Consider the following 20,265-nt stretch of genomic DNA (forward strand, 5'->3'; position numbering starts at 1 on the left):
TAAGTAAAAGATCTGCAAAAATGAAGGGAAAACATTTCATGCTTAGTGTGTAAAGCTCATTAAGTCAGCAAATGGAAAAGCATATCAACAACTAAACAGACTGAATATCATCCGATTTTGAGATAACTTAAAAAGGTCACCACGCAAATAAATAAAGATTTGCCCTAAACCAACACTTGTAAAAGCAGAAAATGGAAAACCCTGTTAATAATTGAACAGTCAGGATATTATCCAATAAAATAAGTTAAAATGTCATGCAAATAGATATAGATTTGTGCCAATTCATTTAAAAATCTAATTTTTATTTGTCACAGAAATCCTACAGATCTGAGGAAAAGTCAAAATCAATGTACTTATTGAACAGCTTGGAAATGATCCAAACCTAAAGTAAAAATGTATATGCAGCTAGACCATCATTTGTCCCAGCTTAACCAAATCTACAATCAATCTATTCATTCTCCGAAGGTCAAAATCTAAGAAACTCAAACGTACTTCTCTACAATTTTCCTACTCAAATAGTGTACCAGTTTTCTGCCTAACCACAGTGAACATAAGGCGGTCTAATTTTGCATCATTTCCTTGAGGCCACAGCACTACCATACTTTTCACCATCAAGCCTGCAGACAATCAATGTGTACAGCCAAAAATAGAGCATGTCTGTATGCTATAGAACACCACTTTATACCCCTTTTTTTGAGGTTCGAAAGCTCTCAATTTGCTCAGGGAGATCCAATATTATAATTGCGCAAAGCAGCCTCAATGAATCCTTGAAGACCTGCAACCAACTATGATAAATAAATACACAAAGAGCAATTAAAAGTATATCACATAAGCAAAGAGAAGACGAAGGTATTGTACAAGCAGATAAGCATTAGATCTCCTAACTACACAATTAACTAGCTATTCTTGGAATAATATAGCTTAAAAAAGGATATTGGCAGCATTGTCTGTCCCTTTAACTTTCCCCTTTCCCTACATATTTCTTATAAGAATGACCTCTTTTGCATTAAGTACAGAATGAATTATGATAACCCTGTATTTTCATATGTTATCTATAGAGGGATTTAGCTGGTTCAAGCCAAACAAACTTAAACAATGCCACATTAAATGTTATGAGTAAATGGCACAGGAGAATGTCCCAAAAAATAACTGGGCACAGATTTAAGTACAACCTTGTCAACAACTTACTAAAAATTCAGATATCCTACTTAGCTGCAAGCCTAAGCTCGTACAGGGATTATTTCTTCTGAATAAAAACATTTTGAATTGACATTTTTAGTAGGATAGGAAGTCGTTACTCAAAAGGAATCAGTTGACGATAGTATTTCAAGAAAACGTATCTCTTCCTGTGATTGGTACACGTAGGAAAAATAGAAATGCATACAAACCACCAAAGGACATGCACGTAAATGGATTTAAGTATTTAACAATAGAAAGGATCGGGCAATGTTGCTACGTAGAAGTTCTATCCTCTTGAAAGACAAATCTCCAGGAAAAAAGATATTGTGCAAATTTTATTCCATTTTGCTGACTGGACTAACTCATATTGATTTGATTTGGCATTACACTGACCAATATGAGATAAATTAATATGAGATATAACCATAATCCAGGGCTCGGTAAAATAAAATTGATTCAAAGAAAACATACAAAAGAAGCAAGGTCAGTGATAACAGAAGCATGAAATCAAACAAAACACTAATACAAAAGTAACGTACACAAAGAAAATTGTATTAATGTTGTTCTCAAGAAAATACCTGGATCTTCAACAATGCTTTATATATTAGCAGGTTGAAATTTGATAATAGTCATGACAGTTGGGAAAAAATCTGTAAAGATGACAAAAGATCATTTTCAAGTTTTGTGTAGTAAACTTGGTTAAGTGAAGCAACAACAGAGCTTATTAATAATCAAGCATCCTGGAGATTAACCAACTACGAATGTCATGTAAATAGAAAAGATTTGTTCCACTCAATTGACTCTCCACTTTAATTATTTGTTAAAAGCGGAAATATTACAATAACAAAAGAATTATCAAACAGCCTAACTAAAATAAAAATACCATGCAATTAACCAAAATTAGGCATAACTTGACCATATTTCCAACACATTTACACTACCAAATGTTTCAGAAGCCAGTAACTCTGATGAACTCTACATTCTTTCCTAATTATTTAGTGAATGCCAATTTTACTCATACGATCTTCCTATTTATTTATTAGGTGCCAACCTTCTCCATAGCCACAGTGAGAAGGTGCTTGTCTAATCGTTGAATCTCCACCAGATAGAAAAAGCATAAAATATTTCATTCTCACATGTATTTTAATCACTTTTAAGATTAGAGCATAGAAGGAAAACATATCACCAGGCTTTACTTTGTACATCAACCATCTGGCCTGCTAACAAAAGCAATGTATAATGGCAAAAAACAGAGCACATTTGCATGCTGTAAACATCACCTGATAGTTCTACTTGAGGATTAAAAAGGTTCATTCGGCTCAGAGAAATCTGACAGTGACATAGCGAGAGAAGCCTGGGTATGAATCCTTGAAGGCCTGCACTGAACTTTGACAAATAAACACACAAAAGGCAAAAAGAAAGCAGCTAAGCATAAGTTACCATAACTAGACAAGCTACTACTTGAGAATCTAAGATGCCAATCACAACATGTTATGTAGACATAAAAGATGGGCATCGTTTCAACTTTCCCTAAATCTCTTCCATATTAGCATCTCATCTTTCACAGTAGGTGCAATGATAACTGTACATTTTTTTAATCTAAAACAGTGGGCCTTAACATGGCTCAATCCAAATAAAACCACTAATATGGTTCAAATTCAATCTTTGTGGGTCAGGTAAATCTGTTCTACACGATCTCAGTATTGATTTGGTATAAAATGAACTACCTTGGCAGTGATACAATCTGTAAGGATAAGGAGGCAAAGCTTCTAAAGAGGAAATGCAAGCACTGCCCAATGTGCAGTCTCCGCCAGGGATATATTTTGACATGTGATGTGTATAAGCATGAAATTGGAACTGTACTTACAAAAGGTGCATAATCTATTACCTAACATTTAGAAAGGAGATTTGCACAAGTCCAAAGTTGTTAAGCAGTGAAAATGTTAGTCGTGTGACCAAGAAGCAAACATTTGCTGTGAATAGAAACCATTGAATATGTAAATTCCAGGAAAGTAGTGATACAAAATGGTCCCTGCCTCAACAAGGTCACATAACCATCAATATGAAAACGGATTCGGAAATATAGTATAGCTCATTTTTATCCTGGCCACCTATTTGAAATATTTCTACTGTTTTATACAGCAGCTTTCATTTGCAAAATGGAAAATACAAATATGGAAATGACTATTTTCTCAGTTATATGTATATTTTCAAACATCGTCATGGTTCATGAATGAGATACATATAAAAATCACATTTCAAGAATGGCTTGCTTGGTATAGAGACTGATTCCTTATGGAATATTAGGGAACTTTCCCAAATTGCAGCACATTGTGAAAGAATCTTATAAACATCCTACAAAGATAGTTCTATTAGCTAATGACGTTTAACGATTTGGAGAGATATATACTGTGCCAATTGGAGGAAAGGATTACATATTTTGCCTCCCAGTTCCTGACAACCAGTGGCAGTCTATTTCCACAGAATTCTTAGGTGTGTTGCCAAGTAGTGCAACTGTGCAAGACGACTTGATATCTTTGTGATAGTAAATATGTCTAACATAATTGTTGATTCCTTGTGAGAAGCTTTATTATAAGGCAATGAACAATCAAACACTTCTTTCACAAAATATATGTATTATCGGTGATATGATATCCATTATTAAATAAATAATTTAAGGCACACAATGGTCAATGATGTCCCACCTATCATACGCAATGAAAAGAAAAATTATAAATATGCAAAAAATGGGATCAAAATCTATCTTATTTGCAACATGACAAAAACAGAACATTGCATGGCTTTATTGCTTGCATTTCTTTGGAGGCGTGTATAGGTTTTAACTTTTAAACATTAGCATGTTATATTTAATAATCAGTTTCTTCATACATATATCTGTGAAAGAAGTGGGGAGATGATTGCAAGGTCATGCTTCACAGAACATGGACAACAAATACAAGAGGAGGTTAAAAGAGGTACTTTGTCAAGCACAATTGAAAGTGCTCTATTAGCTCGGGGTGATCTGACACCAAATGTGTGCAACTCAGCATCAATGAATCCTTGAAGACCTGCATCCAACTATGATGGGAAATTTACAACAAGAAATAAAAAACAAATTATGTGAGCAAGGGCAAGACAAAGTTCAAAGAAAAGTAGCTAAGCATTAGCCCTCCCAACTAGAATGCAACTAGTTAAGATGGAAATTCAAATAGATTATACGGATAAGAAAATATGTAGGCAAAATCATCTATGCTGTTTGTTTTTCCTTTTCCCTATAGCTCCATATTATAAGCACATCTTTCATGTATGAGTACAGGAGGGATTTTTATGGTTCAAGCCAAATAAACTTTACCAGTAGCATTTTTTATATGAATGCTAATGTTGAAAGCTTCCTAGATTGAACATGGTGCAATTGATAACCTTTATTGGTCTTTAAACCTCTACAAAATGTTCATCGTAGGATATTTCAGTCCTGCTTTGGTATTGACTGATCTACACCAATTAAAAACAATTTGCAAGAATGAGGAAGTCAAAGAGCTACTGAAGTGAAGCCAAGAGCTCACACAATGTGAATCATAGCATTGCTCAATGTGCAGTCGCCATTAAGGATAGAACAACATTTGTGTGAGAAAGCATTCGGAATTATATTTACACAGGATGAAACATTTATAGCATATCCTTTAGAGATCTTTAATAGAGTAGCACATTACAAGGCATTATGAAAGGTGCTTTATGCCAGCCAAAATTTGTTCTCCAGCTGTTTCACAAAGCAACAATCATTACAAGTCAATAAAATATCTCTAAATAAACAGCTCATAGACCTGCCTATTGTTGACAATAATCTCCCTTGAACCACTTACAGAACAAAATGGGACCTGCCTATTACCAACAATTATCTCCCTTGAACAAGGTGGCTTTTGTCCATCAAAAGCACATTTCAATATGATTGTGATTGTTCACAACATATGAACTCTGATGTGTTGTTCAATCAAAGAATAAGTAAGGGAATGACTCTCAAGTCAGACGATGAACAAACCCTATGATAATGTTAGATAGGACTTCCTCATTCTTGTTCAATGAAAATTCAGCTTCTTGGGAGAATAGTGCAAATGGGTCCATAGTTGTATCTCAACTCCTCAGTTTCCTCTTCTGATTAATGGCAGCCCTTTCAGCTTCTTTAGTACCAACAAGAGGCTAGAACTTTGTGATCCTAACTTCCGTCAAATCTTCATCGTACATGCCAGAATGTTAAGCTGTTCTATCACTTCAGCAGAAGTCCAGCATAAAGACTTGACATTTGCTACAGGTTATAGCCCACTTTTACACTTAGAGCTTGATGACAATACAATTCTGATGAGACAAACTCAATTTGCCAAAGCAAGAGAGCTAAAATCTATCCTGAAACTTATTGGCTGTATCCCGAAAAAATGATCAATTTCCACATATTAGAGGTCTACTTAACATGAATCCAATCAATTAACAGCGACTTGAACATATCCTGGATGAAGAGATCAGACAGCTGCCAAAAAGGCAGTTGGTGGTCACCCTTTTTGTGGATCATTGTGGATCTTCTATGTGAGATGAATTAGATCAAAACTCGCATCATACTGGGGGAGGTGAATATCATTGAAAGAAAGGATGCATCATGTGTAAACTTTTTTTCCATGCCTTATCCTTCTCTTCTCCATTTTGAAGGCTCCAAATGATGTGCTCAGAAATCTAAATGCCATAATTCAACCTTGCATGTGGCAAGGACCTTCAGTTGAGACAAACATCCCCCACTCCTCCATCAGAAGAAAGTTCACTATTCAAAGGAGTTGGGAAGGAGTAGTTATTGAAAAACCTTGACCCAACAAAACTCAATCTAAGTTCAAAGCTGGTATGGATTATTGAGCCAAATCCTATGTAAAAGTTTTGAAGTACTTGCACTCTAGCTCTGGAGAAGATTTTGAACTCTGCAACCCTGTTCAGTGAATCTCATATATGGAACTTCATCAGACAATGTACAATCTTGGACAGTATTTTTTTCTACTGGAAAGTTACGAACATAAGTAAGGCTCATTTCTAAAAGGGCATGTGGAAAGAAAAATGGCACCTTGCACCAAAACTTGAATCACCTCTCCTGGGAAATACTGCAAAAAATCGTGATTATACCCAATTAATCTGCAAAAAATAGCAATTATACCTGATTAATTGGAAGTCGGGGAGCTTGCCGATTTTTTCCCCCAAAAAATCGGATATAACTGGTCAACCCTAGGTCAACGATTTTTCCAAAAAAATCGCCAAAAAAAGCCGAAAAAGACCCGATTTAAACGTGGAAAAAAAGCGATAAAAATGTCACCCTAAACGGAGCGAAAACGACGGAAATTATTGGTATTTTTTTGGTTTCTTCCAAGTTCGAGGAGAAGAAATCGCACGCACATAGCCAATAGCCCCGCAATTTATTCTTTGCCATTCCTAGTTCTAGTAGTTGGTCTGCTGAATCTCGAACTTGTTCTACTCGATCAACACACTCACTATATGCCTCGGGTCAAAGAAGGGTACTGCGGCTATTGAATATTTAATATTTCGATTTTTATTTTTCGGGTTTGTTTGTAATGCTGCTATTGTTTTAATATTTAATATTTCGATTTTTATTTTTAGTATAAATTTTTGCTTTTTCTAATAAAATTTATATTTTCATATTTTATATTTAAAACATGTCTATTTGTTATTTAATTTTTTTTACTTAATATATTAAAATTTAATATTTTAAAATATTTAAATTTGATTTTAATTATAATATATTCGTTATTTAACATTTAAAATTTAATATATCTATTAATAATAATTGAATTAAATTTTTAAATATATTATATTATAGCTTTTAAAAATTTATTATAATGTATTCAAATTGAATAATTTTAAATATTTAAATTAGATTTTAATTATAATATATTCATTATTTAACATTTAAAATTTAATATATCTATCAATAATAATTGAATTAAATTTTTAAATATATTATATTATAATGTATTCAAATTAACATAATAATGTTTTATTTTTATTGATTTATAACTTATATTTAAAAAAATCAAATTTATAAAGGTGAATTTAATCACGAATTTTCTTTCAAACTTTTTCCCTTTGTTCAATTTCGTCCGAATTTAATGGCTGCTGAACACAAACTCAAACTCGAACCTTGTAACATTGGGTGGGGGGGTGTTGGCATTCAGCTGGTTGCTTATTTTTTCACCAAATACATTTTGCAGAAGTATTATTCAGGTTTTTATATTTTTTTCTATCAAAATTTAGTGTATTAAAAATTTTTGTTATGAATAAATGCTTACGAGCAATAATACATAGCGTTGCTTATTAAATGGAACCCATTCATTGAGACCCTTATCATACTAAAAAGGAACTATGCATATCCATCTAATGTTCATCCTATATATATTTCAATACAAGCAAGCAATAGCACATTATTACTTTCAGGGATGAGAGCATACATAAAACCTATTAGACACCTCCAATTTCTTCTTACATTGAAAACTTAAGAGTGTGATTGTTGTTACATGAACCTTCCATGTATTATACATGCAATATCTTTTTGGTATTATGTTAGAACTTTTAATAGGCCTTGTTCATTTTATTATTGAGGACAACAAAAACTAAGTCCTTGTATCTTAATACTTGAATATAGGCAAAACCATCATCATTATAATTGTTAACATAGAATCATAGATAAGCCTCCCCTTGCTTCAGACTACACAAAGTGATCTTTTCTTAATCAAGAAAAAAAGAAAGAAAGAAATGTTCACAGATAACCAAAAATGCTCAATGGGATTCAAATGTGCAACAAACAAATAAAGTTGTAAAAATAGAGCTTAAAGTATCTTCAACTTGAACAAATAAAAAGGTATACAGATCTTATTTTAGATGAAACATTGGAAGACTACATGTTCATATGCCTCAACCTCTAAAAACAGCAAAAAATCTTTCATTTATCCTCCCGAGATCTATGGCAGCTTGTGTTGATTTTTTGAAATTTTGTACTTAGTTTACAGGTTGACTTTGTACAAAGGCACAAACTATATTGTAATCGACATTTTGATATCTATCACCATCTAGATATTATTTATGTTGTGGTATGTTTTGTGCAATGTAATCAGTGATATGAATATAAACAACAAAAATCTATTTTCTACAATTCATGTGTTGAAGTGTCTATTTTATTTGCCTACAATATCTCTATGCTATGGAGATGCCCTTAAATATATAAAAAAGTAGTTTTTGATTGCTTTTCTGCAATTTTTTATGTTTTTTTGTAAATCAGATTTTTTCCTGATTTTTTTCCATTTTTTTCAAAAAATCTTATACTTTTGTTTTGCCGATTAATTCCCCAAACAATTAATGCTTCTTTGATCTTAACTACTGTTAAGGATCTAGGGTTCAGAAGCACTGGTTCAAGGAAGGAGCATTGGGCTGGCCATGCTGCATTTATTACAGGCAAGTAACAGCACTTAAGAGGTGATTAAACCCATCATGATTCCCATCTTCCTACAAAGCAATGTTCTAATGATTGAAAAATGGATCAGAAGCTGTCATTTTCAGTCATCGAGTTGTCTAAAGACCATGGAAATAGATATTTGTTCTGTTTCATCATGTTTTGTTGCCATGGAGTTTGGTCTCAGTTCAGAGATAGACTAGGGGTGATACAGAGCACCTCAAGTCTTGAATCAGGGTCTCAGACAGTCATTGAATGAATTTTGAATGGTGACAAAACTGCCAGTTTTCAGCAGGCAGCAATTTTGCCACCACCCTGGTGGTTTCAGTTTCAAAATTAACAGTTTTTGCAAGCAGTGGTTTCAGAAACGACATTGATGACAAGTGACAATCTTGCTGCTTGCACTGTGGACAGAACATGAAATATGAAAGGTTTTTACTTCTGAAATTTCATTTGGCTTCCTTGACGTCTGAGCTTCCTTCTGGCACCAGGAAGGGACATGGGGAAGACATAAGAAGACCCCAACCACACTGGGTTAGGGTTCGCTCTCATTCATGCCTTCATCTAGTTCAAATTGCAAGCACAAAAATAGTGTTTATTTCAAATCAAATGCTGAATAAGATTAATAAATAAAATCCTATCAAAAAGTTGCACAATTTCAAAAAAATGACACCTTGTTTCGGTTCTATATGCAATGACTCCCAGAAGACTTAGGTCAAAGAAAGCTAATGAAGCAGTGAATTTTTATGAAAGTGGCAAATGCACATTGCCAATCTATAAAAAGCCATGAATTCCTCATTCACCAGTCTGCAAAAAGCGATGAATCCCTCATTCGCCAGTCTGCAGAAAGCAATGAATTCCTTCCATATAGCTGTGAGTTCCTTTTGGAGATCTAGAATTTTTGTTTCTTGGCTTCCTCTTTGAAGAGCACACAGGCAATACTGAGAGGTGGGGGGGTGAATCAGTATTGCAGATTTTTAAACTTTTTAAAAATTGAAACCACATAAAACATGGAAAAAGAAATCATCAAAGCACATACACAAGATTTCTCGTGGAAAACCCTTTCAGGTAAAAAACCACGGCATCAAATAGCTTTCATTAACACAAATGGGCACCAACCCAGATTACAAAGTGAGCACCAACTCACAGAGAACCAACCCTCTCAAAGCACCAACTTTGCTTGAAGAAGCACCAACTTCACCTTGTAGAAGCACCAACTTCCTTTTACAAAAAGATTTAATGATAATTAGATATTACACTGCTTCAATCAAATAACACACCGAGAGTTTTATTCACACACATCCTCCTTTCAAACTTCACGCACCAGAATGGAGCAATCTTCCCAAACTTGTGTTCAGCGACAGTAAAGTCGGAATAATTTTAAGAAGAGACCACGACATGTGGAAATGCTTGGAAGGCCCATGCTAATAGTGAAAACTTGAGTTGGAAATCATTTGTCTATCAAACTGAAAATGATTATTTATTGCTTCAGAAATACATATACCAGTCTGAGAGTGAAATTGCAACATACGGAAATTATACAATAGCCTCTACAATCTGTGTTGAAACATTAACAGGGCTCTGATTTTCAGTCATGTCCAGGTGGGTATAAATCTGCTGTTGAATACAAACCTTCAGCCAAGCCTTGTAAGGTGAAGCAACACTTTCCAACCAACAGTTACCACATCTTATATATTCAAAAACACACAAGCCAATCTTTTTTCACTGAAAACGAACTTCATATATTCAGCGACCAAACAAAAACATTTAACACACCACCCTTAAAGTCAAATATATTCTGTATATTGAATACGTTCTGCAAAAATAGCTCCACACATACTGTCCATAAACCTTAAGCGTTAAAGCCTGTCAGACAGAAGTGTTTCTTACATTTGAATAGAATAAGAAAAACATATCCCATACTACTGCTGTGTCCTTAATCCATTTATTTTGGCACAAACCTTATAATAATAAAACCTGCTATAAGTTTTTTTATTCCATGTATCATATACTCTGTATGCATTACGAGCCATGACTTTTGCCAAAAGAAAATCACCGAGAAGTTATATAACCGTCAGCTAAAATAGGACAAGGAATAAATGACTTTTGTACACCCAATAAAGAGATTTTTAGATATCCAAAACACCTGAAGTATTAGTAGCGAATACTCATTAAATCTTGGCCGCCACTAATTAATAAAAATGTTACTTATTATAATCTCTACCTTCCACTGCAGCTAGAGAATATTGTCTTCACCTTAAACAAACATTCGATGCCTTAGATATATTCACATGATGACATGGCAAGATTTGACACTTGGCACAAAAGAAGACAAGCAGCCAGCTGTGGTAGATAGGCAGCCAGGTGAAGCAGACACAAAGGCAGCTGAAGTAGACACCCACACAGCTCAAGCAACCAACCAAGCACCTCAACCAACCAAGCAGGCAGGTCAAGCAGGCAACCAAGCAGCTGAAGCACACAACCAACCAGCTCAAGCTCACAAGTAGGCAAGTAGCTCAAGCAACCAGCCAAGTAGCTCAAGCACCTCAAGCAGCTCACCTAGTATTTCACTCTAACTCTCTTTTCTGAAGCCTTGACAATTATCCTTTGACATCAATGACAAAATGTCCAACACTCTTCCTCATTGGTAGTCATTTTGACTTCATTCTTGGGAACCTATTAACAACATGTTTGAGGTTGAACTGAGCATAGATGGAGCTTGTACAATCTTGCAAGTCAATTATAAGGAGCTATTTGTGAGTGTTCTTGCATTTTGACTGTATCGGAATAAGGAGTTCTTTGGAGAGTTGCAAACTGTTTTTAGGGAGAGTAATTACGAAAAATATAACACACATAACGATTAAAAAGATATTTGATAATGAACTAAGTAGCGAAAGTCTCCTTAAATAGGAGATACAAAAGATTTATTCGTAAAGGACAAAATCGACAACTAATAAGGCAAAGGATAAGAACTTAGCTAAAAGAATAACAAAATATTCCTAAAAAGTTTATCCTAAAGACTTAGCTGACCATTATAAACTAAATATTACAAAATTACTTTAATACCCTCCCTTAATGATCAATCTACTACCTACACCAGGTTTATCCCAAAAATTTACAAATTTGTTAGGACTTGGAATTTGGTAAGAATGTTTGTAGTTTGATCCTCAGTTTGACAATACTACAACATCACAAATCCATCTTCTACAAGTTGCCTGATGAAATGACAATGAAGCTCCACATGTTTGGTACACTCATGGAACACTAGATTCTTGGAAAGCTTTAGTGCCCCTTGATTGTCATTGAACAATGGTGAAGACCTTGCTTGAGACATTTTGCTATCTAAAAGCATCCTTTGAAGCCATATCCCCTCACATGCTACTTTGGTTGTTCCTTGATACTCTACTTCTATCAAGAAAAGAGCTATCGCCTATTGCTTCTTGTTGGTCCATGTGATTGCACCTATGCCAAAGCTGAAAACATATCTAGAAGCAGATTTTTTGTCATCAACAAAACCTGCCCAATCTGAACCTATGAACCCAACCAGCCTAGGATCTTTGCTTTTGCCATACAAAATACCAAAGTCAAGTATCCCTTTCACATATCACAACACCTACTTCACTGCAACCCACTGTCCTACCTTTGGTGTTGTCAAGAATCTAGAAATATAACTCACAACATAACTCAATTTAGTGGTTGTGAGATAGATAAGGCTGCCCACTAGTTCTCTGAATGCCAGCTCATTGATTACCTTAAGTCTATTGTAGTTGAAAGCTTCAAACCTTTCTCCATAGGTGTAGACAAGATTTTGCAATCTATCATTCTGAACTTGTCGAACAAACTCCTAGCATGTTTAGATTGAGAAATAAAAATACCACCAAAATTTCCCAAACCTCTACACCTAGGTAATAATGTAGAAGGCCTAAGTCAGCCATGTCAAAAGCCTTACTCAAATTACATTTGATTTGTTCAATCAAATGCACCTCACTACCTATAATGTTTATATCATCTATGTAAATGACCAGTAGAATGATCTGATTATCTATGCTTTTGCCATAATGATTTGGATCCGAAGAACATCTTTGGGATCCTTGTCAATTTTGGTGTACCATGCCCTAGGTGCCTGCTTCAAGCCATACCGAGCTTTTGTCAATCTACATACTTGATGCTCCTTTCTTGCAACCTACAAACCTTGAGGCTGAGCCATGTGTACTTCTTCCTCCAAGTCATCATTAAGGAAGGCACCCTTTAAGTCCATTTGATGTACTTTCGAACCAAACTATGTCTCCATGGGTAAAACTAACCAGATGGTGCTCATCTTTGTAGTATGAGCAAAGGTCTCCTCATAGTCAATACCACAGTTTGAAGACTCGTCAAATACTCAAAAAAGCTCACCAAACTATTGAGTCTCTAAGCTGGCCTAGTTGAGTCGACCAGACTCCCAAGCCAAGTCTAATGGAGTCTTGGGGAATACTTGGCCAAGTCCTGGAGCAAGACTTGGCTAAGTCTTAGGCATAGGACTCCTAAGTCCTAAGCTCTAACTCTTCTAGCACCTAAACATAACAAACATACTAACTAAAATTTTGTTTGAGAGTTTTAGGGTCATATGACAAGTGTAATGTTTGAATTACAACAAATTGATAGTCAAATTAGACTTTTATATTCTCTAAATGCATTGACTTCTTTTTTTGTGTGTAGTTATGAGGGTTTTTTTTGGTTGAGTTTTTGCAATTCCCAAGTTTGAGTCAAAATTTTGAGCAGTCAAGTTTTTCAAACTACGATCAATAGTCATACCTTCTCTTTATGAGAACCCTTTTGCCATTAACCGTGCTTTGTACTTGTCAAGTGTACCATCAGCTTGCACTTGACTTTGTACACCCATTTGCAACCAATGGGATTCTTCCCTAGTGGAAGATCTAAGAGAATCCAAGAAAAATAAAGACTTTGATGTTCAATTTCTGGGGACTTTTCCAATTCAGGTTTACCTTTGGCTTCCTCAAACACTTGTGGCTCATAAAATTCTTAAATGTTAGCCATAAGAGAAAAGTTGATCATGTTCTACTTGCTCTTGCCTTGGGATGATAGTCCATCAATCATTTCATCACCTTGAACATCACCGACGAGTTTTTTGCACCATTTTGGTCTCTTTTGAGAAACCTCTCCAACCAAACCATGACATGGGTTGCCTCATTCTATGTCATCTAGATGTTGATCCAAGTTCTCCTGAAGAAGATCTTCTAGTATTGGTGTTTGCCTAGAAGATTCAACATGCTCAAAATGAGATTCCTCATGTTTAGAATCATCAGAGTCTCCCCCTTCAAGTGTAGCGAATGGGAGTTTGACGCCTAAATCTTTAGCCTTCAAAGGTTGATCATAGATACTCTTGATCTCTAAAGAAAGCTCAAAAGGCCCAACTTCTTCATTGACCACAACATCCCTGTTGAATCTCAAGTGATCAGGGTTAAAAACAATCAATATGTAGGTTGTACGATTGTCACTACACCCTAATAGTATCTAATTATAACTCTTCAAGTTCAACTTTGTTCTCTTTGCATCTAAAATCCAAAAGTATCCAATAGAACCGAAAATCTTAAAATGGCTCACCTTCGATTTCCTACTAGACAAAGCTTCCTTTGGTGTCTTCTCCTTCATTGCATGTGTCAAGAGCTATTGAGAAGATAGATTACAATATAAACTACCTTAGGCCAAAATTTCTTAAAAACACTCCCGTTTTCCAACATACACCAGACTATCTCCATAATCATACGATTCCTTCTCTCAACTACTCCATTCTGCTATGGAGTATAGGGTGTTGTGTATTGTCATTTGCTACTATGTTTAGCACAAAAGTCATTAAATTTGTTTAAACAAAATTCACCTCCATTATCAAACCTAAGAGTTATGATGTCACATCTTGAATCCTTTTCTACTAATGATTTGAACTTTTGCAATTCCTTAAACAATTATGATTTTGACTTCAAGAAAAACACCCACATTTTCCTACAAAAATCATCAACAAAGAGAAAATATTTGGCACTAATGACCGATGTCCTATTCATTGGTCCACAAACATCTACATGAACCAATTGTAGAACTCTTGAGGCTCTCTAAGCCTTTCTCTATGAAAAAAGGAGTCATGTGTTGCTTCCTTGCTTGGCAAACTCTGAAAACAACATGTATTTGTTGTTGTATGTCATGTAAGCCATCTACCAAGTTCTCTCGAGCTAACTAAGAATTGTAGGCTAGGTTGAGGTGCCCATACTATTGATGCCATAGTGTATAGCTATATGATGCATTCTTGGTTATCAATGCATGCTACTGAACCTCTCCAATATCAACAAGCCAATACAAACCATGATCTTCAATTCCAACAATATTGCTCGTCTTGGATTCCTTGTCTACAATATTGCATTTGTGTTTGCTAAATATGACATCCAAATTGGGACAATGGCACATAATTTGACTTGGTGAGAGTAAATTGAGCTCTATTCCAAGCACATAGTACACACTGAAAAAGAATGAGATTTTTCACACCAAAAGTAATTTGCACATTCCATCTACCAACAACTGTGCACTCCTCACCACCATCAAAGATCACTAAATCTGAGCAAGCTGTATACTCCATGAACCAATCTTTCCTACGAGTAAAATGTTGAGATGCTCCAAAACTTGTATTGGGTACAATGGTAGACACGCTTGGGGAGGGGTGGTGGTTGTATCCAACAAAACTACTATTTTATCCTCAAATCTGGACCGGGTTATGCTCTGTATGAAACCTTTGCTCCTTCACTTTTCAAAATCTCCTAACCCATTTTCATTGGTCCTTGTTTTAGTTCACCTTCTAAATCTCCCTTTACAATATTTGCAGCAAACAAACTTAGCAACTATTAGTAATTCCTTGGGAAAGTTTTTGGCTTTAGCTCCTAAAGCGCACAATTGATATTACTCTCTCTCCTAAGATAGCCAAGCTTACTAAGGCTAAAGAGGTAGGGTGTCCCCAAGAGGTTTTTTTGAAGGTCCTTTCCCCATCTTGTGAAGCTCATAAGGGAGACTTTTGCTTCAACAAGTTGTTTCTCTAGGTAGGGTATCTCGCCAAAGAGATAGTGTTTAAGGTTCTCTATGAAATTTGAGCTTAAAACATTGGTTTTTCAAGTTTTGGAGACAGCCCCTAATTGTGAAATCCAAGGCTAGGAAGAAGGTTTTAGGCATATCATTATCAAATCTGATGTGAAATGTAAAAAGTTTTAATTCTCTGTATTAGTTCTGTCACCTTGGTGTTTGTTGGTTTGATCTTTATTAGATCTTGGCTTTTCATAGGTGAAGGCCCAATAGAGCTCTCACAATTTAATCAAAAAAAAAAAAAATTAGCCATCACCCTGCAAATAGTAAAAGCTGGATAAAAAATTGTCATCCCAAAAACCCATCCCCATCCCTGAGGAGAAATGCTGATAACTAATGATAACCTAGCCCTTCAACCATGTATTAATCCTGCTTAAAAAATCTATACTAAGTTTTCTAAAAATTAAAAATGTATTTGGCAAAGGAAAATGTTCACAAAGTGTTTTTCCCACTTTACAGGGCAATTTCCAATCAATTCCAACACAAAAACAAGGTGGGGAAATAATGTTGTAGAGTTTTACATGCAATCCCAACCTAGCAGCTTCTAGCAAAAGTGTTGAGACATGGACCAGCTAGGACTCGAACCTAGGACCTTCCATACACTACTGGAGTGCTCTATCACTGAGCTACTGGCCCCTCTTGGACCAGTCCATCGTCGGTCCGGGTGTGGCTTATTTCCAACACCAACACCCCCCCTTAAGCCACACCTCTCGTGTGCTTGGGGCTCCTAGCCTGGACCTGGCTCTGATACCATGTTGAGACATGGACTAGCTAGGACTCGAACCTAGGACCTTCCATACGCTGCTGGAGTGCTCTACCACTGAGCTACTGGCCCCTCTTGGACCAGTCCATCGTCGGTCCGGGTGTGGCTTATTTCCAACACCAACAAAAAGCTGTGAATGACTCCAAAACTCCTACTCAACTTTTAGAAACTTAGAACTGTCAGAAAATGTCTATTTGACAGTCTAGAAAGAGATGGGTTTTAAATGACCAGCTAACAGGGCTAGTTGCACAATCAACTCCTGTTTAAATACTACTACTTCATCCACATTTCTGCCTGACTCTTCAGCTTGCATGAAAATGCATGATCATTTCAGCACTGTCATTCAAGGCAATCATCCTAAATTTTGAATTTGACCATGTATAAAAGTTGAAACTTATCTTATCACTGCACTGTGTTTGTTATGTCATTAAATGCTACCTTCATCCATTTATTAATCCTGCTTTATGAATTTGAACCAAAAAAATCATAATCAAATTTGAAAGTTTGGTGCAGGGAGCTATATTTAAAATGTCTAAATCCTTTCATTAGTTTGTTGAAAACTTGAATCGATTACTAAATAAGTATTTTGGGGAAATAATGTTATAGAGTTTTACATGCAATCCCAACCTAACAGCTTCTAGCAAAGGCTGTGACGATTCCAACATTCACAGTCAACTTAGAGAAACTTAGAACTGTTAGAAAGTGTCTATTTGTCTGTCTAGGAAATGATGGGTTATAAATGACCAGTTAACGGGACTAGTTGCAAGATCAATTCCAGCTTAAAAGCTAGTGCTTCATACACATTTTCTGCCTGACTCTTCATTTCGCATGAAACTACATGATCAATTCAATACTGACATTCAAGACAATCATCCTAAAATTGCCCATTCGACCATCAATGAAAGTTGGAATTTATTTTACCACTGCACGGTGCTTATCATGTCATTAAATGCAACCTTCAGCTGTTTATTAATCCCGCTTTATGAATTTAAACCAAAAAAAAAAAAAATTGGTGCAGGAAATAATATTGTCCAAATCCGTTCATTAGTTTTGAAAATTTGATACAAATGCCAAAAAAGTATGGATATTTAACTAATAGGTACTTAACATACAATATCATACTACCCTTTAGCTTCCACCAAAAGCTTTTATAACTGATTCATTACCGTTGCTTAACTTTGTGACTACCATCTTAAATTGCCCATCTGAGAATTTATGAAAGGTAAGATTCAATTGCACATGACCCAATTGCCACAAAAAAATTATACATATTTGACTACTAGAAACTTCACGTACAATCTCAAACTAATCTTCGGCTCCCAACAAAAGCAATAGATGATTCATTACTGGCGTAGAATTATCTGTCTACTGTCTTGAATTGCAAAGTAGGATTGAAATGTGCATGACACAATTCCATTTACATGATTATTGCAACCTAACTCTTGCACCGTATTTTAATCCTGCTATGCAAATTTATACACAACAGATTTAAAACATTGGGTTCGTTGCTATGCAAAATTAGGTGTGAGGGATTTTCGACAAAATGTCTAACCCAGTAGCTTATCAATGGGTTTTGAACCAATTATTATCCGTTCCAAAGTTTAAAAAAGGGAAACAAATGTTGTGACGTACATTTAAATGTTATACTTAAAAGCAAATTTCGATCCAATCCAAAACAAACATAAACCAAACAAAGAGACAAATGGTGTTATAGACTAATATGCATTAGGGAATGTTCAACAAAATGTCTAACTCGTACATTATTTTACCTTTTAAGTAATTTTCAATCCATTTGAAAGAAAAAACAAGGGGCAGGAGTGAAACTGTTGTAGAGATTACCAAGAGCGAGGGCGCTGCAATTCCTCGAGGTGACACTCAAATGGGATACGAGCTTTGCATCTGCAACTGCATTGTGCAGTGGAATTAATGACATTGCCCAGCGCCTGCGCGTGCTCGCACTGCTAGGGTTTGTAAATGAAGTGGGTTTAGGGTTTGATGGCCTGAATGATGAGGAGGGGCCTCTTCTGCTGCTGTGATGCATTGCAGATCTTGCACTCCTCGTAAATGATGCATAGCGAGACGCCATAGTAGCAAACGAAAACGAGTGATCAGAGACTGTGCGAGTCCTGGAGCAGGGTTTTAAGGGTTTAGGGGATTTCAGACAACTAAGAATATATCTTACTATGTATCAAATCTCCAAAGGGTTTTGTTTCAACCCTTGAAAGGCCCAACAAAAAAAAAAAAAGGACAAGAAGCTTTTCTTCGGGTTATCGGTTAAATTCAAATTAAATTCAAGTAATTTAAATTAGTTAGGATTGGTAAAGAATATTTCTAAGCTTTGATAGAAAAGTCAATCTAATAGATAGGATACTTAGATTAAAGAATCATTTATCTTCGTTAAGATTCTAAAATTTAATTAATGGTTATTGTAGATTTATTTGTGGTTCCAGATAAAAAATGTGTAGATTCATCTTCATTATTCAAACATGATCCTACATTCTATAAATCTTTATTATAATGTTTGTTTGAATGTTTTTTTACTTATTTTGATCTTTTCTTACATCTAGGGGCTAGCAATATTTAAGAGTACCTTGGCAAGTTTGTCATCATGCCGCCATAGGATGTATTCACCTACGTTAATCCATAAAAAAGGCATTAACAATAAAAAAAATAACAGTTATCAAACATACATTTGATACAAGCATGCTCATGCAAATCTAGATTCTTTTTATTTAGTATACTAATTGAAGTGATGTAATGTGAATGGTTTCTTGATTCTTTGATGTGTAAAATGAATGTATTGAATGTTTTTAAACACTAGCACATTACATCACCCTTATTTGTAGGACCAATAAAGCTAGTTCTTTTTTCGATTTTCAAGTTGGCATCAAGGGGGAAATATTGTTAACTAGATGGATTAAGTAATTTGATAGGGCAACAAGAGGGACTCAAGTCTATCAAATGCAAGATGTTTGACTCAAGATGACAAGGGCAAGCTTGTGTGTGTAAACTCAAAAAATTAACAGTAAGAAATAACAATGAAGCTAATGATAATTTTTTGTCTAGATCATCAAGTATGCAAGTAATATGGGGTTTCTTCCATGAGGATTGAAAGTAATTACATGGTAATAATCAATGCAATCAATAAAAAGAACACAACAAATTGAAGAGTGCCTACCATTTTACATAACACTTGGCCAATAATTAGATTCATTTACTTTTGTATATATCTAAGATGATTATCATGAGATTGAGAAGGATGGAATATTTTTGGGAAATTGTGGCATAGGTAATATGAGGGAAATGCATTATTGATAATAAGGCAAAAATGTGGGTAAATTTTGGGAACGTTTTTAATCTTTGAGTGTATTTCATGCTCCCACAGAATGAGGTGACCAATAGTTCTAATTACTTACCCAACCCTTCAATCATCCCTATGCATGATTAATCAAATAACAATTGGTTACATCTATATTCATGATTTATATCACTTTTAAGAAGTGATATGAAGGTTATTTTGAAGAAGTTGAGGAAATACAACTTTAGAGATCCCAAGAACACCTGCATGCAAATACCTGTCACAAGAGAAGAATGGAAGCACATAAAGCATAAATGCTCTGAAGAAGAAAATTATCATTAAGAAAGGGAATTTTTTTTAATGAAAAAGTACAATACAATCCTTATAAAAGGATAATAGAAACTCTAAAAATATGCA

General features: G+C 35.1%; 1 protein-coding gene across 6 annotated transcripts; it reads right to left on the reverse strand.

Annotated features, from left to right (window-relative positions):
- Positions 1-255: 255 nt before the first annotated feature.
- On the reverse strand, positions 256-18,812 carry LOC131028328 (uncharacterized). 6 transcript variants are annotated; one of them, XM_057958585.2, is made up of 5 exons: positions 18,390-18,812; positions 4,159-4,247; positions 2,460-2,565; positions 1,758-1,829; positions 649-785 (listed from the first exon to the last, which is right to left on the reverse strand). In XM_057958585.2, exons 1-4 carry the CDS (start codon positions 18,634-18,636, stop codon positions 1,777-1,779), a joined length of 495 nt encoding a protein of 164 aa, XP_057814568.1. In that variant the 5' UTR covers positions 18,637-18,812; the 3' UTR covers positions 649-785; positions 1,758-1,776. The 6 variants fall into 6 exon arrangements, with proteins under 6 accessions (XP_057814566.1, XP_057814572.1, XP_057814569.1 ...); XM_057958584.2 differs by having other exon boundaries at positions 699-775; XM_057958583.2 differs by lacking the exon at positions 1,758-1,829 and having other exon boundaries at positions 256-775; positions 18,390-18,811.
- Positions 18,813-20,265: the final 1,453 nt, after the last annotated feature.

Source organism: Cryptomeria japonica, chromosome 7, assembly GCF_030272615.1.
Source record: "Cryptomeria japonica chromosome 7, Sugi_1.0, whole genome shotgun sequence".
Classification (NCBI taxonomy): Eukaryota; Viridiplantae; Streptophyta; class Pinopsida; order Cupressales; family Cupressaceae; genus Cryptomeria; species Cryptomeria japonica.